The 23,442-nt window shown below is 43.2% G+C and overlaps 1 protein-coding gene and 1 pseudogene across 2 annotated transcripts in view; both read left to right on the forward strand.

Moving 5' to 3' along the window:
- Positions 1-23,442, forward strand: part of KIF24 (kinesin family member 24) — a gene marked incomplete at its 3' end in the record, with an annotated part of 50,639 nt that overhangs the window by 17,376 nt on the left and 9,821 nt on the right. The window contains exons 4-7 of the mRNA XM_080709384.1: positions 939-1,154; positions 6,094-6,181; positions 15,359-15,480; positions 16,331-16,436. Of these exons, the coding sequence (XP_080565510.1) occupies positions 939-1,154; positions 6,094-6,181; positions 15,359-15,480; positions 16,331-16,436 (532 nt within the window). The remainder of the gene's footprint in view (positions 1-938; positions 1,155-6,093; positions 6,182-15,358; positions 15,481-16,330; positions 16,437-23,442) is intronic.
- LOC308272579 (TAF5-like RNA polymerase II p300/CBP-associated factor-associated factor 65 kDa subunit 5L) lies at positions 7,063-8,827 on the forward strand (annotated as a pseudogene). The gene has a single exon. The product of its transcript is annotated as a TAF5-like RNA polymerase II p300/CBP-associated factor-associated factor 65 kDa subunit 5L (transcript).

Consider the following 23,442-nt stretch of genomic DNA (forward strand, 5'->3'; position numbering starts at 1 on the left):
TCTTTTTTTTTTTTTTTTTTTTTGGTGGTACTGGGGTTCCTGGAAGCCTTTCTACCTCCGGGTTACACTCCCAGACCTATTTTGTATTTTTGAAACAGGGTCTCTTATGCCAGCACAGCTGGCTTCAAACCTGCGCGATCCTCCTGTCTCCGCCTCCCAAGCATGGGGATTACAAGTGTGTGCCACCACGCCTGGCGTAAGTTTTTTCTTTTTTAAAGCAAAAAATAATCTGGGTGGGTGGCACTTGCTTGTAATCCCAGTACTTGGGAGGCTGAGACAGGAGGATCTCAGGTTCATGGCCAGCCTCAGCTACTTAGGGAGGCCCTCTGCAACTTAGTGAGAACATGTTTTGAAATAAAGAATAAAAATTAGGAGCTGGTGGTGTAGCTTGGAGATAGAATGCCCCTGGTTTCCATTCCCTGTACCACAAAAAGAGAAAAGAAAAAGTTCATTCCTAACATGTTTAGAAGGTAGAAATTGTTCTTTACTCTCATTCTGCGAGATTTTTAGAAACTTCAGATTTTTTTTCCCTATAATCCTTTTTCTGACGGGACCTCAACCATTGTATTTGGAGTACCCATACCTTCTCTCCGTAAAGAATTGTGTATTTATAGATGAATTTTGTCAAGGATTCTAAGTTTCTATCTGACCTTTCATTAAAAATTTGTATGCAGCCAGGCATGGTGGCTCACACTTGTAATCCCAGCATTTGGGAGGCTGAGATAGGAGGATCACAGTTTGCAGACAGCCTCAGCTACTTAGGCCCTTTGCAACTGAGTGAGACCTTGTTTCAAAATAAAAGAATAAAAAATAGGACTGGGGGTTTAGCTCGGAGGTAGAACGCCCCCTGGGTTCCATCCCCAGTACCACACAAAAAAAATTGTATATAAAGTACAACTTCTTAATATAAAAAAGTGATCAAATTGTTCTTTTCCCAGAGGCAATGCTACTTGCTTTGCATATGGACAAACAGGTGCTGGAAAGACCTACACCATGATAGGAACTCATCAGAACCCAGGTCTCTATGCTCTGGCAGCCAAAGATATCTTCAGGCAACTAGAAGTGTCCCAGCCAAGAAGGCGTCTCTTTGTGTGGATTAGCTTCTATGAAATATACTGTGGACAGCTTTATGACCTCCTAAATAGAAGAAAAAGGTATTGGATATGAATGGAAAACTATAAATCTGTTCATCATTGTTTTAAGCCAGAGCTTCTGAATCAGTTTAATCACATGGGCTTAATGAGAGTCTTTGGTACATTAGTGCCCTTTTGTGAAACAAGAGTTTCCTACATCACATACATTTTTTTAACTGTCAGTTCAGCTATAGAAAAATATAAATTAGCCTTCTTCCTATTATTATTATAATCATCAGTACTGGGGACTGACCTAAGGATGCTCTACCAGTGAACTACATCCTAGCCCTTTAGTACTTTTTATTTTATTTATTTTGTGGTACTGGGGATGGAACCTTAGGGGCATTCTACCTCTGAGCTACACCCCCAGCCCTATTTTTTATTCTTTTTTTTTTTTTTTTTTTTTTGTGGGTCTGGGAATGGAATCCAGGGCATTTGACCTCCAAGCTACACTCCCTGTCCTATTTTTTATTTTTTATTTTGAAACGGCTTTACTAAGTTGCAAAGGGCCTCACTAATTAGCTGAGGCTGTCCACGAACCGCAATCCTCTAGTCTCAGCCTCCCGAATGCTGGGATTACAAGAGTGTGACACCATGCCCGGCTTTTATTCTTTATTTTGAAACAGGGTCTCACTGAATTGCAGAGGGCCTGAGTAGCTGAGGCTGACCACAAAACACAATCCTCCTTTCTCAGCCTCCCAAATACTGGGATTACAAGCATGCACCACCACGCCTGGCTCATTAATTTTTCTTAAATGCACAATATCCTAATATCAAAAGGCTTCCACTAAGGACTGGGGTTATAGTTCAATGGTAGAGTACTTGGTTTTGGGTTTTTTTGTTTTTGTGGTACTGGGGGTGGAACCCAGAGGCTTTTCTACCTCTGGGCTATCCTCCCAGACCTATTTTATATTTTATTTGGAAACAGGGTCTTACTAAGCTGCCGAGAGCCTAAGTAGCTGAGGCTGGCTTTGAACCTGTGTGATCCTCCTGTCTCAGCCTCCCAAGCACAGGGATTACAAGCGTGTGCCACCACATTCGGCTCAATGGTAGAGTACTTGGCTAGCATGTATGAGGCCTTGGGTTGGATCTTTAGTACCACAGAACAACCTGGCAACTTTCCATTTTATTTTGTTCTACAAAAAAGTCATAATTTCAGGAAGTTAACATGTATTTAAATCTCTTTTTAGTCTTTTTTTTAATCCCATATTTTCAAACAGGATTTCACTAAGTTACAGAGGGCCTCACTATTGTAGCTGAGGCTGTCCTCGAATAGTCCTCCTGTCTCAGCCTCCCAAGTATTGGGATTACACAGGTGCACTACCATGCCCAGCTCTTTTTTTTTTTTTTTTGGCGGGTCTGGGGATGGAACCCAGGGGCATTTGACCTCCGAGCTACACCCTCTGCCCTATACTTTTTTCTTTATTTTGAAATCGGGTCTCAGTAAGTTACAAAGGGCCTCACTAAGTAGCTGAGGCTGTCAACAAACTGCAGTCCTCTCATCTCAGCCTTACAAATGCTGGGATTACAACCGTGCACCACCACGCCTGGCTTCTTTTTAGTCTTTTGACCTATTATTATACTGAAATATATAATGTATCCCACCTTCTCTTGCTTTTTCTTTCAATAATATTTAATATAATGATAGTTTTCTGAAATCAGTAAAAAATATTTTTCTTGCTAGGCATGGTGGCACATGTTTGTAATACCAGCATTTGGGAGGCTGAGACAGAAGGATCAGGGTTCGCAAACAGCCTCAACTACTTAGGCCCTTCGCTATTCAGTGAGACCCTATTTCAAAATAAAGAATAAAATATAGGGCTGGGCATGTAGCTCGGAGGTAGAATTGCCCCAGGTTCTATCCCCAGTACTGCAAATATATTTATATATATTTTTTCTTCACATTAGTCTTTTAACTGTTATTAAGCTTAAAGTATTATTCTTACAACATAATTTAGTAATTTAAAAATGTGTTTAGATTAGCCGGGTGTGGTAGCATACGCTTTTAATCCCAGTGCTTGGGAGGCTGAGACAGGAGGATCACGCAGGTTCGAAGCCAGCCTCTGCTACTTAGTGAGGCTCTCAGCAACTTGGTGAGACCCTGTTTCCAAATAAAGTATAAAATAGGTCTGGGAGTATAGCCCAGAGGTAGAAAAGCTGGGTTCCACCCCCAGTACCACACACACAAAAAAATGTATTTAGAGCCAGGCATGGTAGCATGCACCTGTAATTGCAATACTTAGAAAGCTGAGACAACATGCTTGCTGGTTTGAGGCCAGCCTCAGCAACTTTGAGACCCTCAAAGTGTGTGTGTGTGTGTGTGTGTGTGTGTGTGTGTGTGTATTTTAAATTGGGTATTCAATTCTTAGTATCCCTAAAAAAGTATATTTAGTAACTCCTCGAATTATTATATGTTTTTGGCATACCGTTTTGGTTTGATTGAAGCAAATGATTTAAACTGAGTAGGAGGAAACAAAGTTATAAAGGATCAAGTAACTGGAACATGGGAAGGTAGAGGGAGCAGGAGAAGCAAAAGGATTAAAGATTATCGAATGAGACCTGAGGCTTTTTGGAAGGAGTAAGTTGATGTTAAGCATGGTGGAAGGCTACAAAGACCTAATTAGCTTGAGACTAACTCTCCAGCAGAGGTACCCAAGCCTCTATGAAACTATCCAATAGTATGTTCAAGTTTCATGTGCTCCAGGCAGTTAGTGGAATGGGGATTGGAAGAGCAGCTCCAGTTCATTAGGGAGACCATGATAAAACAGGCCCTATCACAGAGGGGCACAAGGGTGTTGAGTAGCATAACTGGAGAAGCCAGCTTATTCTATTATCCTGTGGATTATTCCAACCAAAACAGTTGAAAGAATGCAAGGGTTCTGGATTCAGTCCTGACAAATGACTGTCAATTAAAAGAATGCTATAGAACTGGGCGTGGTGGTGCACGCTTTTAATCCCAGCATTTGGGAGGCTGAGATAGGAGATACCAGTTCAAGGACAGGGTTCAAGGAGAGCCTCAGCTACTTAGTGAAGCCCTCTGCAACTCAGTAAGACCCTGTTTCAAAATAAAGAATAAAAAATAGGGCTGAGGGTGTAGATCGAAGGTAAAATGCCCCTTGGTTCCATCCCCAGTACCAAAAAAAAAGAAAGAAAGAAAAAGAATGCTATAAAGCTGGCATGGTGGCACACACTTGGGAGGCTGAGACAGGAGGATCACAGGTCACAGCCAGCCTCATCAATTTAGTGAGGCCCTCTGCAATTTAGTTTTGTTATTTTTTTCAAAAAGAATAAAGCTGGGCGTGGTGGCACATACTTGTAATCTCAGCATTCGGGAGGCTGAGACTGGAGGATCGTGGTTCGCAGACAGCTTCAGCTACTTAGTGAGGCCCTCTGCAACTTAGTGAGACTTATTTTCAAAATAAAGAATAAAAAGGCAAGGGGTATAGTTCAGAGGTCAAATGCCCCTGGGTTCCATCACCAGACCCACAAAAAAAATAAATGAATGAATAGCGCTGAGCATGGTGGCGCAAGCTTGTAATTCCCGCGCTTGGGAGGCGGAGACAGGAGGATCGCGGTTCGCTGGCAGCCTCAGCTACTTAGTGAGGCCCTCCACAACTTAGTGAGAGCCTGTTTCAAAATAAAGAATAAAAAAATAGGGCAGGGGCTGTAGCTCAGAGGTTGAAGCCCCTGGATTCCATCCCCAGACCCGCACCAAAAAAAAAAAGAAGAAGAAGAAGTAGAGATTGAACCAAGGGGTACTTACTTCTGAGCTATATTCCCGGCCCATTTTATTTTATTTATTTTATTTGTAGTGCTGGGGATGGAACCCAGGGGCATTCTACTGCCAATCTACACCCTCAGCTTTATTTTTTATTCCTTATTTTGAAATAGGGTCTGACTAATTTGCAGAGTGCCTCAGTAAGTAGCTGAAGCTGGCCATCAACCTGTGATCTTCCTGTCTCAGACTTCCAAGTACTGGGATTACAAGCATGCGCCATCATGCTCAGCTGCCCTTTTTGTTTTTATCTATCTATTTATTTATTTATTTTGGTGCTGGAGATTGAATCCACAGGCATTCTCCCTCCAAGCTACACCTCCATACCTATTTTTATGTTTATTTTTATTTTTGAACAGGATCTTGCTAGGTTTATGAGAGTCTCACTACTTGCTAAAGCTATCTTCAGACTTGATTCTTTTATCTCAGCCTCCCAAGTGCTGGGGTTATAGGCATGTGCCACCATGCCCATCCACCATTTTATTTTATTTTATTTTATTTTATTTTATTTTATTTTATTTTATTGGTGCAATGTATTCATACATCATAATGGTATAAAGAAAATACTTTTGTAGACATACATGCACACATCACCCAGTTAGCCCCTACCCGATCCCCACCCCGTTCCCTCCCCATCCCTCCTTCCCATGCTTGGCTTCCCATCTACCTTCTTATTATTTGGGACAGGATCTCACTAAATTGTCAAGGCTGGCATCTACTAAGTTACACCCCCAGCCTTTTTTATTCTGAAACAGGATCTGCCTCATTTACTGCCCCGGCCTTGTGCATGATCTTTCCGTCATAGCCTCCCAAGTACTCGTATTACAGGTGAGTGTGCCCTACAAAAGATGCTGCGCCCTGCCAAAGATTTACTACAACAACTAGTTTTGTCACTGTAATCCCAGGGACTCAGGAGGCTAAGACCAGAGGATCACAAGTTTGAGGCCAGCCTGGGCAACTTAGGGAGACCATGTCTCAAAATTAAAGTTACAGAGGGCTACAGATGTGGCTTAGGGACCACTACTGAAATATGAGGCTGAGGTTAGAAGAGTGGGATTGAGTAAAGGAAGCATATCTATCTCACCCACACAGCAAACTTGATATTTAATGGGGGACTGGTTTCCCAGGAAGCAAGAATAAACTTACAGCAGCGCCATCTTATCAACTATATTTTTGCATTTGCAGGCTCTTCGCAAGAGAAGATAACAAGCATGTGGTACAGATAGTGGGGCTTCAAGAGCTCCAGGTGGATAGTGTGGAGCTCCTCTTAGAGGTAATTTTTTTTTCTCTTCATGACTCCCTGAAAACAGTTCAGGGAAAGAGTTCATTCTGCTACCTAGAAAGTATATGGTCTCAGATCTAAGCAAAGGGCAGTGACAAGCATACCACTTCAGATTTGTGAAATGAGCCCTCTTTGGAGAGGTTGGCTTCTTCACAGAGTTGATGCTCCAATACCATGGAGTGGGAGAAGCTCAAGTGTAGCCAGGATGCTCTTGGGCTCGCTTTTTTCTCTCTTTCTCTCTTTCTCTCTCTCTTTCTTCCTTTCTTTCTTTCACTGGGGATGGAACCCAGGGGCATTCTACCTCCAACCTATACCCGCAGCCTGATTTTTTTATTCTTTATTTTGAAACCAGGTCTCACTGAGTTGCAGAGGGCCTCACTAAGTAGCTGAGGCTGTCTGGGAACAATTCTCCTGTCTCAGCCTCCCAAATGCTGGGATGACAAGCCTGCACCACCACACCTGCCTGGGCTAGTTTCAAAGACTGTTATTATGTTATTCTGTAGCAGTGAAGTCTGGAGAAAGCTGCTGGAGATGAATGTTCTTATTAAATTAAAAAAAAAATTGCCCAGCATGGTGGCACATACTTAAATCCCAGTACTTGAAAGGCTGAGACAGAAGAATCACAGGTTCACACCAGCCTCAGCTACTTAGTGAGGCACTCCACAACTTAGTTGAGACTGTTTCAAAATAAAGAATAAGGCATTGCCAGTTGAGCACTGAGAGTGCCCTGCCCCAACTCAAGTTGCAGCCCAGCCGAATGGCTAGCTCTGGGAGACGGTCATGTGGTGGTTGCCCAGAGGCACAGGCGCAGCGGGGCATGGGAGCCCAGCTAGCAGTGGAGAAAGCGGTGGTGGGCGACTGGATAATCAATCATGAAGCACACAAAGGAGGTTCAGATGGCAGTGACCTGCTATTTCAAATGCCAACAGTATGTGGACTCGAATGGTTCTGTAAAGCAAGGCCTACAGCTCTCTCAGACCGTGAAGGAGATGGCAGCCAGTCTCAAGTCTAGTCAGAATTGTGCCAACATAGTGTCTGCAGCCCCTTGCCAGGCAGAGCCCCAGCGACATGAAGTACAGTTTGGGCGACTGCGGAATTTTTTCGGTGATTGACTCCCAGCATAGTCATGAAGTGATGTCTCTCCTCTACCCACTCTTTGTCTACCTTCATCTCAGTCTGGTCCACAATAGCCCAGAGAGCACGGTGGAGAGCTTCTACAGCTGCTTCCATGGCATGTTCCTGCAGAACGCTAGCCAGAGGGGCACCATCAAGCAGCTGCAGAGCACTCAGGCCATCCAGGATATCCTGTCCAACTTCAAGATGCATGAATTCCTAGGTAACAAATACATGGTCTTCCTCCAAGAAGACAGCTACAAGTATCTTATTCATTACCTCCAAAGCAATATTGCCCTGTACAAGGGCCTCACCTGGCACATTCACCTTGATGTGCAGCCTACCAAGAGAATAGACTACCAGCTCTACACCAGCAGCAGCTCCTTCCGCAGCAAGAGCGGCAGCCTAGAGCCCCCAGGAGGTGCCAGCCTCTTCTGCAGAATGAGGCTACCCTGGAGTTCTTGCAGAACAGCATCAAGTGTGTCAATGACGGGCCCCCATCCCTCACCACCGTCTGTGTCTACACCTTCTACAACACAGATCAGCTGTTGAACATAGCCGAGGCCTCCCTGACAGCAAGCTGCTGGCTGTGGGGTTCAACAGCTTTTGCATAAAGCTGTGGAGTTTGCAGTCCAGGAAGCTCAAATCCTAGCCTCACCGTGTGGATGTGTCCTGCATCTGCCTGGCTTGTGACACTCTGGAGGAGAGGAGGACGGCATAGGCACAGAGGTGAAGGTCCTGTGGGGACACTGTGGACTGGTGTGTAGCACATGGTTCCTTGCAGATAGCTCAGGGTTGCTCTCTTACTATCACGTATTGGAACCTGGGCAGTTTCGCCAATACTTTGTTGTACCAGGGACATGCCTATCCTGTGTGGGACTGGACATCAGCCCATACAGCCTGTACTTCATCAGTGGGTCCCATGACTCTGCCACCAGGATATGGTCATTTGACTGAGTGTACCCACTGAGGATATATGCAGGACACCTGGCTGACGTGGACTGTGTCAAATTCCACCCCAACTCAAACTGTTTGGCCATGGGCTCAACCCACAAGACTGTGTGGCTATGGAACACCCAGCAGATCAGCTTGGTGAGGCTCTTCACAGGTCACTGGGGCCCCATGCTGGCTCTGGCCTTTATTCCCAATGGAAAGTACTTGGCATCGGCTGGCGAGGACCAGTGGTTGAAGCCATGGGACTTGGCCTCCAGAGCCCTGTTTAAAGAGCTAAGGGGCCACATGGACAGTGTCTCCAGCCCGGCCTTCAGTCCCAATAGCAGCCTGGGGGCCTCTGCCTCCATGGACAACCCTGCGTAAGTCTGGGACATCAGGAGTGCATGCTGCAGCACCCCTGCAGATGGCCTCTTCCGCGAGCTGGTGGGCATGTACATGGGGCTGATGAGCAACGTCCTGGGTATGCAGTTCATGAAAATCAGGAATATTGATTTTGTATCTCGGTCAGAGAACTGGGTAGTGGTTGAGACCCTGGCTGCAGCCATGGTCCAATGGAGACCAGATCACTAGTGGTCTGTGACAGAGCCCCTCCCTCCCTCCTTGGCATGGGCATGGGCAGGCCCTGTATGCTGCTCTGTAACACAGGACTGAAGGGCAGGGCAGGTAATGCTGGACCTGAGATGAGAATGCCCTGAGCTCAGAACCCTCTAGACCTTGCATGGGCACCTTCCTGTCTCTTCCCAGGTGGATTTGCTTAGGGCAGTCACAGAGCAGCCTTGGACAGTGTCACATGGGTGGAGCAGAAGGGTGTAAAGCCCCTGCTGGTGGAGGAATGTGGGATGGGACTGGGAAAGGGGTGATGATCCTGGCAGTCTTCCCTTTTCCTTAATGATAAAGAACCAGGATTTATTACTGTTATTTTAATATTTTTTGCAGTATTGGGAATGGAACTGGGGGGGGCATTTTAACTCTGAGCTATACCCTAGCCCCATTTTTTTATTCTTTATTTTGAAACAGGGTCTCACTAAGTTTTGAGGCTGGCCCTGAACTTGTGATCCTCCTAGCTCATCCTCCCAAGTACTGGGATTATAAGCATGTACCACCATGCCTGGCTTAAACCATTTATTGAATGATTATTGATTGAGGTACTTGGGATTCACCCCTGGGACATTCTACCTCTGAGCAATACCCCCAGCCCTATTTTATTTTATTTTGGGAACAGGGTGTTGCTAGAAAGATGATAAGAGTTCCATCACTTACTAGGCTGTCCTCAAACCTTTGATCCTCCTCTCAACCTCCCAAGTATTGGGATTACAGGTGTATGCCACCATGCCCAGGTAAACCTTTTTTTTTTTTTTTTTTTTTTTTTTGCTAGGCACCCACTATAGCTGAGCTACATTCACAGCCCTTTCTATTTATTTATTTTGTGGTACTGGTGATTGAATCCCAGGGACATTCTCTGTCCAAGCTACACTTTGTTCTTCTTCTTCTTCTTTATTTTGAAACAAGGTCTCTCTAAGTTGTGGAGGGTCCCACTAAATAGCTGAGGCTAGTCTCAAACCTACAATCCTTCTGTTTCATTCTCCCAAGTATTGGGATTACAGGTATACATCTCCAAGCCATACTGCATCCCCCTACTACAGCCTGGTTTTTGTGCTTGTGTGTGGTGCTTGAGGTTGAACCCAATGGTATTATATCTCTGAGCTATACACCCAGACCAGTTTTTAATATTTTATTTGGAAACAGAGTCTTGCTAAGTTGCTGAGAACCTTGCTAAATTGCTGAGGCTAACCTTTAATCTTCCTGTCTCAGCCTCCCAAATACTAAGATTATAGGCATGCTCTACCACACCCACTATACACTGTCCTTTTTAGTGTGTGTGTTTGTACGTGTGTGTCTGTGTGTGTGTGTGTGTGTGTGTGTGTGTGTGTGTGTGTGTGTGTGTTACTAGGGATTGAACCCAAGGGTATTTTATCTCCAAGTTATACCTCGAGTCCTAATTATTTAATTATTTATTTTGTGGTACCTAGGATTGAACCCAGAGGAATACTACCTCTGAGACACATCCCCAGACTTATTTTATTTTTTAGTTTGAAACAGGATCTCACTAGGTTACTAAAAGTCTCACTACATTGTCAAGGCTGTCCTCGAACCTGTGAATATCCTGTCTCAGCCTGTCAAGTACTGGAATAACAAGTGTGTACCACCCAGCCCAGGTCCTATTTTTATTATTTATTTATTTATTTATTCATTTGTTCATTTATTTATTTTGCAGTACTGGGAATGGAACCCAGGCATTCTACCTCCAAGCTCCACCCCCAGTCCTATTTTTTAGTATTTTTAGTTTTTGAAAGGGCCTCACTAAGTAGCTGAGGCTGTCAGGAGAACCATGATCCTCTGGTCTCCTCCTCCCGAATGCTGGGATTACAAGCATGCACCACCACACCCGGCTTTATTCTTTATTTTGAAACCAGGCCTCACTGAGTTGCAAAGGGCCTCACTAAGTAGCTGAGGCTGTCCATGAACTGCCATCTTTCTGTCTCAGCTCCCCAAATGCTGGGATTACAAGTGTGTGCCACCATGCTCAGCTTTATCTTTTTCTAATAGTTTTTTTCCCCCCCTGGAACATATAGGTAAGTTTTGCTTACCTATAAGGGCTGAGATCTCATATTTGTGTGATTATCAGATCCTGTGTCTTGGGATCCAAAACCTAAGGAAAGCACCTGAGTGTGTTCATTTTAGAGGGTAATTTAAGAGCCCCCTTTGTAGTCCCCTTTGTAGTGACTGCAAACACATGCATAGGAGAAAAGTGTCAGGCTGAGGCTGAGCACATTCTTGTGCTATCCAGAGCTCCTTCCACTAGGAACTCCTAAGGAAATTGTTTCTCACATACCTCTTCCTGGTGACCCTCTTCCTTCTACTTCCCCCAGCCATTCCTTTATTTGCCTAGAAGTTTCAGGTGAGTCTGGTCCTCATATTTTCATTGTGGCTTGGGATTTAAATCAATCAAATGGGAAAAGAGAGCTGGGCATGGTTGCACACCCTTGTAATCCCAGCACTTGGGAGGCTGAGACAGGAGGATTGCGTAGGTTCGAAGCCAGCCTCAGCTACCTAGTGAGGCTCTCAGCAACTTAGTGAGACCCTGTTTCCAAATAAAATATAAAATAGGTCTGGGAGTATAACCCGGAGGTAGAAAAGCGCCTGGGTTCCATCCCCCAGTACCCCCCCCACACACACACACACAAAAGGTGGGGGGGGCAAACACTGAGGAAATCTTTCTTTGGCTCTGGACATAACTTTGCTAATGGGGAGTCTATGTCAAATGAACTTTTCTATTCTGAAAGCGTGTATAGCCAGGCTTGATGATGTATGCCTGTAATCCCAGTACTTGAGAGGCTGAGACAGGATCACAGGTTCAAGGCCAGCCTCAGCAGTTTAACACGGCCCTCTGCAACTTAGTGAGACCTTGTTTCAAATTGAAAAAACAAAATAGGACTGGCACTATAGCTTGAAGGCAAAAGGCCCTTGGGCTCACTCCCCAGTAAAACACACACACACACACAGAGAGAGAGAGAGAGAGAGAGAGAGAGAGAGAGAGAGAGAGAAGAGAAGAGAAGAGAAGAGAAGGGAAGGGAAGGGAAGGGAAGGGAAGGGAAGAGAAGAGAAGAGAAGAGAAGAGAAGAGAAGAGAAGAGAAGAGAGAGAGTTTATAGCACTGTATTAAAGTATTCCTAAGAAAGGCAAGGAGAAATTTCTTGTTAGTCGACAAATTACTATTTTATTACTATTGATAGCCTCAGTCTGCAATATTTAGGCTGTTGTACAAGCAAGAAGACAGTTGAGATCAAGGTGGAAAGTTGATATAAATTATAGATATCTGACCCTGTTACCCTCATAAACATTTATTGACTTGTAGCAACAGCACTTGCCGACTCGGATGTCATGCTTTCACTCCCTCGCGTATCGCTCTTCGTGCCCACTCATGTTTCTCCCAGGTGTCGGCTTGAGTGTCACCTTCAGGCCTTTCTCTCAGATCACCCTTGTCTCACTCAGGCCAGTTGTTGGTACATGCGTAGCTGGCGGCTTCATTTTTCACACAGAATTGTTTTTTTCCCAGGAAGTTTTTCCTTCCAGGTATATTTGATTACAGAGGACTCACTATTTCATATTTTCTAGATTTGAGATCAAGATATTTTTTTCTATCAGGCAATTAATGAGCTTTTTTTTTTTCAGTTTTAGAGATTTGTTGGTTTTTAAGTCATTCCTATAGCCATTTTATATAAGCAGAGGTATCCATATCCAGGACTTCTGACAAATCCGCTTCATTGTGGGGGGTGTGTGTGTGTGTGTGTGTGTGTGTGTGTGTGTTCGTGTTCCTGGAGATGGAACATAGGGGCCTCTACCTCTGGGCTACACGCCCGACCTATTTTTTTTTTATATTTTATTTTGAAACAGAATCTCACTAAGTTGCTGTGAGCCTCACTAAGTAGCCGAGGCTGGCTTCAAACCTGTGCGATCCTCCTGTCTTAGCCTCCCAAGCGCTGGGATTACAAGCGTGCTCCACCACACCCAGCTGTTTCATGTTTTATCATTATTTTTTTGATAATTGGTACCAAAGGTCCATATAAGAAGTTCTCCTAGGTGGGCCTCTTAATGTGGGTGATAGAAGACACAGTCGTATACTACTTTTTTTTTTTTTTCAGTATTGAGGATGGAACCCAGGGGCATTCTACCTCTAAGCTACACCCCCAGCCCAATTTTTTATTCTTTATTTTCAAACAGGGTCTCACTGTGTTGCAAAGGGCCTCACTAAGTAGCTGAGGCTGTCCTCGATCTATGATCCTCCTGTCTCAGCCTCTCATATGCTGGGATTACAAGCATACACCACCATGCCCAGCTCCAGTCCTATACTAGTAAAGTGGCCCTTCTTTGGTATTTGTGCAGGAAAGCTTAGTGATTAAAGTCTATAACCAGGCAAAGCTGGGTGCCAGGGCCATGTATTCTTCAGTATATCCTTTATTTTTCTCAACTTGAAACATACGAAAGATAACAGATGATTGTGCTGGATGACAGAAGAAAATGACTTAGCTAGGCATGGTGGTGCACACTTGTAATTCCAGCATCTGGGAGGCTGAGACAGGATTGCGGTTCGAGGACAGCCTCAGCTGCTTAGTGAGGCCCTTTGCAACTCAGTGAGACCCTGTTTCAAAATAAAGAAAAAAATTAGGGCTGGTCGTGTATCTCAGAGGTAGAATACCCCTGGGTTCCTACCCACTACCGCAAAAATAAAAAAAGAAAAGAAAAGAAAATGGCGTAATGTACATAAGATATTTAGTTAGCAATGGTACTGGCTTAATTTTTTACATATCTTATTCAAATGTTTCCTAGCACCATTGAATTTAACAGTTGTCTCTACTTCCTCTTGCATCAGATTCCCATTTTAGTACATCTAAAACATATTCTCTCTAAAGGACCTAGATTTAGAAACTTGCCCAGTAGACCTTTAGGGACGGAGGACATTGAGATGGAGAGGAAAAGGGGCCTAGTGATTTTTTTTTTTTTTTTTTGTGGTACTGGGGTTCCTGGAAGCCCTGCAACCTCCGGGCTACACTCCCAGACCTATTTTATATTTTTGTTTGGAAACAGGGTCTCTTAAGCCAACAAGGCTGGCTCCGAACCAGCGCAATCCTCCTGTCTCCGCCTCCCAAGCGTGGGGATTACAAGCGTGCGCCACCACGCCCGGCAGGGCCTAGTGATTTTTAAAGTGTTTGTGTTAGCTGGTCATGGTGGCGCACACTTGTAATCCCAGTACTTGGCAGGTTCTCGGCCAACCTTAGCTACTTAGTGAAGCACTCCACAACTTAGACCCTGCTTCAAAAATAAAGAAAAAATAGGGCTGGGGTATAGCTTGGAGGTAGAATAGCCCTGGGTTCCGCCCCCAGTACTGCAAAAAAAAAAAAAAAAATAGTGCGTTAATTTTGCTCAACTCCTAGATTTGTATTTCTCCTAGATTCTCTTTTTTCCCTTCCTTTTTTTCTTTTGATTTCCTTCCTTCCATATTTTCTTTGATATAACTCTGTATTTTCCCATGAACTTTGTTTTATACTTATGAAAAGAAACAACTTAAGTTTGGAAAACTTACACAAAGATGTTAGTTCTTTAGTATTGTATTATTTTTTTTTGTTTGATTGTTTTTGTGGTACTAGAGTTTGAACGCAGGAGCATTGTACCTCTGAGCTATGCCCCAACTCTTGTTTTACTTTTTAATTTTGAAATAGGGTCTCACTAAATTGCCAAGGGCATAGTTAAATTGCTGAGACTGGCTGCAAACCTGTGATTCTCTTGTCTCAGCCTTCCAAGTACTGAGATTACAGGCATATGCCACCATCCCCAGCTTTTATTTTATTTTGAAACAGGGTCTTTCTAAGTTGCTAAGAGCCTCATTAAGTTGCTGAGGCTGTCCTTGAGTCTGGGATCCTCCTGTCTCAGCCTCCCAAGTACTGGGACCACAAGCCTTCACCCCATGCCTGGCTCATCCATTACATTTTATTCAGAGGGATAAAGTCTTTGCCCCCGTCTGGTGTGGGGTTGGGGGAGGATTTGTCTCAAGGGAAGCCATGGGCTTATAATATAAATAACTTTTCACATCCTTATTCCTGCTTATCAGGCCTGGCATCCTGCATTGTGGTAGAACAGGTGGATGTGATCAGTCATTCCGCAGTCTACATTTCTGTTCTTTGCTTCAGTTACTAAGATAGATGGGTACCATGAGACCTTGCTTGGGAGCCAAGTTATGCTCTAGGAATTTTAGTTAGGCTAAACCCATCAACTATATTAAAAAGAGTATGTGAGATCAAGAAGTAAATTAGCTCTTGGAGCTACCAAATGTTCTCCCATAAAATTAATATTCCACATTGTTTTCATTGCATTGGGTACTTACTCTATGATTCAGTGTTTGGGCAGCTTTCCACTGCTACAGAAAAAACTGCAGCAGACTGACAAAATTCTATGTCCGGTCTCTACTGCTTGCTTAGACAGTTCTTTGGAGCCAGGGGGCTTTGTGTGCTTCTTGGGGAAGTCATTCTGTGGATTTTATTTTCAGGTGATCTTAAAGGGCAGCAAGGAGCGCAGCACTGGGGCCACTGGAGTTAATGCAGACTCTTCCCGCTCCCATGCCATCATCCAAATTCAGATCAAAGATTCAGCCAAGAGGACATTTGGCAGGTGAGCTGGAACTATGCAGGGAAGCGCATTGTCTGCCTTTCCTTAATGTGACTTTGAAATATTTGTTAACACCAGAACGCCCTGCCTCCATGGAGTCTGGGATACAGAGTAGAGTTGTTAGCCCTGAAATAAATCATTGTACTAAAGTGCCATCAGTTGATTGACCATGAAATAATGACCTATTGTTGGTCAACCCTAAGTTATTAAAAGGGACATTGATTGCTTCTAAAGTGAAAAACAGTATCAGCAAAGAAACCACAAGAAATGCATTTCAGAGAGTTTTCAGACCATAAAAGGGGTGCGGAGATTAATCCATTCTTCATTAAAAAGGCCATAAGACAATTGGATACATTCATTGCTTTTCGGTGCTATTTTAGCAAACTCTGCCACACTGATGGATGAGCCTATCTCACCTCTAAATAATGAATCTCTTTCTTTCTTCCTTTCTTTCTTTTCTTTCTTTTCTTTTTTCTTTTTTCTTTTTTCTTTCTTCCCTTTCTTTCTTTCTTTCCTTTCCTGGAAAGCAGCCTACAAAAGTTTCTATTTAATTATCTAAGTGGCCACCTAAGTGATTTTCTTTATGATCATTTAGCTTTATGGGAAAAGTGCTTGATTAATTTCAGTCATACTTTTTCACAAATGATTAGAACCAAGGGAAGGGTCCAAGTGAACGGTGCCAGCAGCAGCTGACAGATCATAATCTTGTGATGTCTTGGGAGAACTGACAGTAATGTTTTTCTTTCCTGAGGAAGAACCTGTATTAATTTCATCTTGAGGTCACAAAATGTCAACTGATATAAAAATAAACCAGAGCCCCAAAGAAGTCACTCATGCTGTGTCTTTTCTCTAGGATCTCTTTTATTGACTTGGCTGGCAGTGAAAGAGCCGCGGATGCCAAGGACTCAGATAGACAGACAAAGATGGAAGGTGCAGAAATAAACCAGAGTCTTCTGGCTGTAAGTTGCTCAAAATCTAAAAATCCTTCTTGAAAGATTTTGCCTTCTATGTGCAGCCAGAGTAGGTGAGGTGGGGGTGAAATCAGCAGAGCAGCAGGCATGCTCTCCTTTGGCAGAGGAATAGAGGCCAGACAGAGGCTGCTGACTCTTGGCACTGCTAGGCAATTTATCTTTCTGCCTTCTCTTTCTCTGGTCAGTCTTTGCTAGTTAGAAATATTTCTACAGTTGCCAAATGGTTAACTTAAGTAGGCTTTATCCAAGTTTTAAAATTGTATTCCCCAAACATACAAAAGTACAACAAATAGTTTAATGATCACCCAGCTTCAACATTTATCATATTTGAAGCTGGGCATGATGGCACATGCTTGTAATCCCAGGACTTGGGAAGCTGAGATAGAAGGATCACAGGTTTGTGGCCAGCCTCAGCTACTTAGTGAGGCCCTCTTCAACTTAGTGAGACACTGTTTCCAAATAAAGAATAGGGCTGGAAGTGTAGCTTGAAGGTATAATGCCCTTGGGTTCAATCCTAAATCACACACACACACACACACACACACACACACACACACACACACCACACTACTTAAACGGTGTGGTGGCACACATTTGTAATCCCAGTACTTGGGAGGCTGAGACAGGATTTCAGGTTGGAGGACAGCCTCAACACTATACTGAGACTCTCAGCAACCTAGTGAGACTCTGTTCCAAACTAAAAAATTAAATAGGTCTGGGGATGTGGCTCAGAGGTAGAAATCCCCTGGGTTCATTCCCCATTACCACAAAAAATATATGTATATATTTAAAAAAAAGAACTGGGTTACTCACATTCTTGTGTATGTATGTTGGGTGGGGTGTACTAAGTTGTTGAGGGCCTTGCTTAGTTGAGGCTGACCTCGAACTTGAAGTCCTCCTGTCTTAGCCTCCCAAATACTGGGATTACAGGTGTGTGTCACCATGCCCGGTAGATCACACATTCTTGATTTGGCTGACTGCATCCCCATGTTGGTGGGGTTTTTTATTAATTTTATTTACTTATTTATTTTGTGTGTGTGGTACTGGGGATAAAACCCAGGGGCCTTCTACTTTGATGCTACACCTCTAGAACTACTTTATATTTTATTTGGAAACAGGGTCCCACTAAGTTGCTGAGAACCTCATTAAGCTGCTGAGGCTGGCTTCAAACCTGTGATCCTCCTGTCTCAGCCTCCTAAGTACTGGGATTACAAGCATGTGCCACTACGCCCAGCTCCATGTTGGTGTTTAACATGTTATTCTCTCTGTATTTCCTGTAAAGTGATTAAGATCTATATCTGTGCTGTCTAAAGTGGCTAGTCTAAATTACACACTGGATATTGAAGGCTTATTATCAAAAAAGCATGCAAAACATCTTAGTTTTTTTTTTTTTGTGTGTGTGTGTGTGTGGTACTGGAGATGGAACACAGGGGCTTTCTACCCCCAGACTACACTCCCAAACCTATTTTTTAATATTTTATTTGGAAACAGGGTCTCACTGAGTTGCTGAGAGCCTCACTAAGTAGATTCACTAAGTAGCTGAGGCTGCTTTCGAACCTGCGCAATCCTCCTGTCTCAGCCTCCCAAGTGCTGGGATTACAAGCGTGCTCCACCATGCCCAGCTTCAGTATTTTTTCATATTTATTACATGACAAAGTAATATTTGGGTATAGCATGTTTAATAAAATATGTGACTACCATTAATTTCACCTACCATTAAGCATTTCTCCAAGGAACTAATGTATTTTTAGAATTTACTACATGCCAATCAGTTTAGTTTTTCCACCAACTCTGTGAGGCAAGTTCTCTTATCCCTACTTTATAGATTAGGATTCCCAGGCACAGGTAGATTGAATAAATTGGCCAACCAAAAATCTGTAATTCTGACATTTAAACTGGTTCAGGAATCAACTTGAAAGTCTGGGGAAAAGTACCTGTCAAAGCCGGGTATGATGGTGCACACCTTTAATCCCAGCATTTGGGAGGCTGAGACAGGAGGATCTGTAATTATTTTGTGTGTGTGGTACTGGGGATAAAACCCAGGGGCCTTCTACTTTGATGCTACACCTCTAGAACTACTTTATATTTTATTTGGAAACAGGGTCCCACTAAGTTGCTGAGAACCTCATTAAGCTGCTGAGGCTGGCTTCAAACCTTTGATCCTCCTGTCTCAGCCTCCTAAGTACTGGACATTTAAACTGGTTCAGGAATCAACTTGAAAGTCTGGGGAAAAGTACCTGTCAAAGCCGGGTATGATGGTGCACACCTTTAATCCCAGCATTTGGGAGGCTGAGACAGGAGGATCACGGTTCACAGAACGCCTCTGCTATTTAGTGGGGCCCTTTGGAACTCAGTGAGATCCTGTTTCAAAATATAGAATAAAAAAATAGGGCTGGGGCATAGCTCAGAGGTAGAATGCCCCTGGGTTCTAGTCCCAGTAGTGCATGCACATGCACGCGCGCGCGCACACACACACACACACACACACACACACACACACACAAAAGTACCTGTGAAGTCATACAGCCTTTGGAACTTGACTTTGTCTCACATGGGCTGTAGCATGCAAAGGACCTGGGAACAAACTTTTTAGGATAGGATTAAAATATCATGTTTTGTGAGGTATACAAATATGTCTTGTTTCTTTTCTAGGTATCCCCCCTATCTTCTCCTTTGTGTTTAATATAGTTTGTTGACTATTCCATTCTGGTTCAGTTGAGCTAAAAAGGACTCAACTACCATACCCAGCTTTGAATTGATCTTTTTTATTAGGTACTGGGGATGGAACCCAGGGTCCTTCTACCTCCAAGATACATCCCCAGCCCTATTTTTTATTCTTTATTATTTTTTAATTTTTTTTTTTTGCCAGGCATGGTGGCGCACGCTTGTAATCCCCGCATTTGGGAGGTAGAGACAGGAGGATCGCGCAGGTTCGAAGCCAGCCGCACACGCTGGCTTAGGAGACCCTGTTTTCAAATAAAAATGTAAAAATAGGTCTGGGAGTGTAGCCCGGAGGTAGAAGGGCTTCCAGGAACCCCAGTACCACACACAAAAAAAATTTATTGGTGCACTATATTCATACATCATAGTGGGATACAAAAAAGCTTTTGTAGACATACATGCACACATCGCCCAGTCAGCCCCCACCCGATCCCCACCCCGTTCCCTCCCCATCCCTCCCTCCCATGTTTGGCTTAGTGGTTGACATCTAGTATTATAGTAATTTATCCAAAATTAACAATGATAATCTCACAGAACAGTTTCATTTTTCTGATACCAAGCTTTTGATGACTTAAAGATAACATTTCAATATTTCTTTTTGCTTTCTTTCTTACCAGAGAATATTTTTTCTTTTTTTTTCTTTTTTTAGGTGAAACTATCACACATTTATTTATTTATTTTTCAGAAAATATCTATCCTAATATGGAATATGGACTCTAGATACCCAAAACGATCTCGAAAAAGAACAAAGCTAGAAGATGTGTATTTTCTGATTTCAAACCTTATAAAGCTACAATAATTGAAACAGTGTAGTACTGTTATAATGGCAGATATATAAACCATTGGAGTTAAATAAAAGCCTAAAGATAAATTCTTCCATATATTGTCAAGTTATTTTTGACAAGGTTTCCACAAACATTTGGTGGAGGAAATAATAATCTTTTAACTAAATATTGTTGAAAAATAATAATTACATGAAAAATAATAAAATTGGGCCCTTACCTAACACCATGTACAAATATTAACTCAAAATACATAAAATACTAAATATAAATCTTAAGACTATAAAGTTTTAGAAGAAAATCTGGGTCATAAAACATCACAACATTGAAATTGGCAGTGATTTCTTGGATATGATTTCAGTGGCACAGGCAACAGAAGGGTAAACAAACTCCCTAAAAAAAAAAAAAAAAAAAATATATATATATATATATATATATATATATATATATATATATAATATCCAAAGACAATGTAAACAGAGTTAAAAGTTACTGATAGAATGGGATAAAATATTTCCAAATGCTATATCTGAAGGTATATTAATACTCCAAATAGAAATCCTAAAAATTAGCAACAATAAAAGCAAACAATACAATTTAGAAATAGGTAAAAGACTAACATAAATAGTGAATCTCCAAAGATAACCAATCTTAGTTGTCTGTTGAATGGAAAATCTTGTTTCTCTGGTTCTGGTGTGTGTTACCTATTTTTTCTTTGTAGTTAATCTCTTTGAGTATTTTCTGTAGCGCTGGTTTTGAAGACAGCTTCAAAACCAGCGCTTCAGTTTCTGTTTGTCGTGGAAGCTTCTTATTTCCCTATCTAATTTGATAGAAAGTTTTGCTGGGTAGGAAATTTTTGGCTGGAAGTTGTTTTCTTTCAGAGTTTGGAATATGTTACTCCAAGCCCTTCTGGCTCTCATGACTTGGTTTGGGAAGTCTGGAGTGATTCTAATTGGTTTGCCTCTGAATGTCACTTGGCCCTTTATTTTTGTTGCCTTTAAGATTCTCTGTTTGGCTTCCACATTGGTCATTTTGACAATTATGTGGTGTGGGGATCCTCTTTCCGATCTTGTCTAAAGGGAGTTCTGTAAGTTTCCTGGACCTGTGTATCGACCTCTTGCTCTATGTTTGGATAATTTTCTGCTATTACTTCCTTGAAGAGATTGTTGATCCCTTTGGTTTCACCTTCTTTTCCCTCCTCTATTCCAATTATTCTTAGGTTAGCTCTCTTAAAATGGGCCCATATTCCTTCATGTCAAATTCCTGCTGTCGGATTTTTTTTTTCTAAATTAGAAACTATGCGTTCATTTTTGGAGTGATCATCTAGGAACGAGATTCTATTTTCCATGTGGTCTAATCGGTTGTTTGTACTTTGAATTGAGGCCTTTACTTCATTAATTGCATCCTTTATCTCATTTTGGCTCTCTCTGAATTCTTTTCGAAACACCTCTATTATTTCTGCAGTTATTTTCCTGATTTTATCTTCTAGAAATCTCTGAATTTCTGTTTTATCAGGTTCTGATGCTGTGGTGTTGTGGGCATTTATTGCTCCATTGTTATTCCTCTTTCCCATGATTTCGGAAGTTTGTGCCTTCTCTGGGTTCTTCCCTAGGTCATTATGACTTCACTTAAGGTACTCTGGATCTCGAGTCTGTGGTATTTCAGTCACCACTACTCCTTTACTGGGTTGTATTGCAAAGTCTCAGACCCAGGGAGTCAGTCGAGGCTACTTTAGACCATGGGGGGTGCCCAGATTGGGCGTTCTCCTGCAGGGAGTTGTGACTATGGTGTGATATCTCTGCCACCGCCACTCCCCCACTGGGTCAAGTCCCTGGGATTGCAGTACTGGGATTTCTCCTCTACGGGCCACAATTTGACTCACTGTTGTTGAGTGCACTGATGGAGCTGTAGTGGACTCGGTGAATTCGCTGCTACTGCTGCCGGTGGCAATATGGCACCACTGCCACGCCCTCGGCTGTGAGGCTGGAGTATTTTTTCTCTGTTTTTGAGCTCTGCTCTGAGTCCCTGCAGGGTGTGCTGAGCCCAGCCCCTGGGAGCTTTAGATGCTCCCTGCGCTGAAAAATCTGCCAAATTCCGCCCGGCTGATCCGCAGAGGCTCACCTCGGCTCGCTGTCCGCTGCTCCTCTCTGGAGCCTGGTAGGTTGTTGAGTGCGTTGGCCTGGTGCCGTCTGGTGAGCTCGCTGCTGCTGTCAGCAGTATGGCGCTGCTGGCATATCTCCTCTCTGGCTCTGAACTCCATTCTGAGTCCCCCTCCTCTCTGGGGCCTGGTGCTGCAAGGGAAGATGGTGCCCGCACCACTCCACACCGCATCTCCAGCTGCAGCACTGTGGTCTGGTTTCTTAATGGTGTCTCATTTTTCCAGCCCTCTTTTTCTCTGTCCCTTGTATTTACATTTTTTGTTTCTCTGCTGATGGTGTTTTCTGGCTATGAAAGGCGCTGATTTTGTGGTAATAGAGATTGGTTGTTAGCGGGGCTTGTAAGCCCTGCTTTTCTCCATCGCCATCTTCCCAGAAGTCTATTCTTTATTTTGAAACAGGGTCGCATTGAGTTGCAAAGGGCCTCACTAAGTAGCTGAGGCTGGCCTCGAACCATGATCCTCCTGCCAACACACTGGGCTCTGAATTGGTTTTTATTTATTTATTCATTTTTGTGGGTCTGGGGATGGACCCCGGGGGCATTCAACCTCCAAGCTACACCCCCTGCCCAATTTTTTATTCTTTATTTTGAAACAGGGTCTCACTGAGTTGCAAAGGGCCTCACTAAGTAGCTGAGGCTGTCCACAAATAACGATCCTCAAGTCTCAGCCTCCCAAATGCTGGGATTACAAGTGTGAGCCACCACACCCAGCTGAATTGATTTTCTTTTTTTTTTTTTTTTTTTTTTTTTTGGTGGTGGTACTGGGGTTCCTGGAAGCCCTTCTACTTCCGGGCTACACTCCCAGACCTATTTTTATATTTTTATTTGGAAACAGGGTCTCCTAAACCAGCGCGTGCGGCTGGCTTCAAACCTGCGCGATCCTCCTGTCTCTGCCTCCCAAGCGCGGGGATTACAAGCGTGCGCCACCACGCCCGGCTTGAATTGATTTTTAATAAACGAAGATATTGCCATATTTCTTCTTAAGTCCCATAGCTTCTTGGATAGAGTTGGGTCACTGATGGGCCTCTGTTACTGTTGCTAAAAATAGCTGTGGTAAAGCCAGGTGTGGTAGTGCATGCCTGTAATCCCAATACATGGGAGGCTGAGGCAGGAGGATAACAGGTTTGAGGACAGCCTCGGCAAGTAGTGGTACTCTCATCAACCTAGTGAGATCCTGTTTCAAAATAAAAATAATAAATAATAAAAATACAAGTGACACATGCTTGTAATCCTAGTACTTGGGAGGCTGTGACAGGAGGATCACAGGTTCGTATGAGGCCAGCCTCACCTACTTAGTGAGGCCCTCTACAACTTAGTGAGACCCTGTTTCAAAA

The sequence above is a fragment of the Muscardinus avellanarius genome (assembly GCF_963383645.1).
Source record: "Muscardinus avellanarius genome assembly, chromosome: 13".
Classification (NCBI taxonomy): Eukaryota; Metazoa; Chordata; class Mammalia; order Rodentia; family Gliridae; genus Muscardinus; species Muscardinus avellanarius.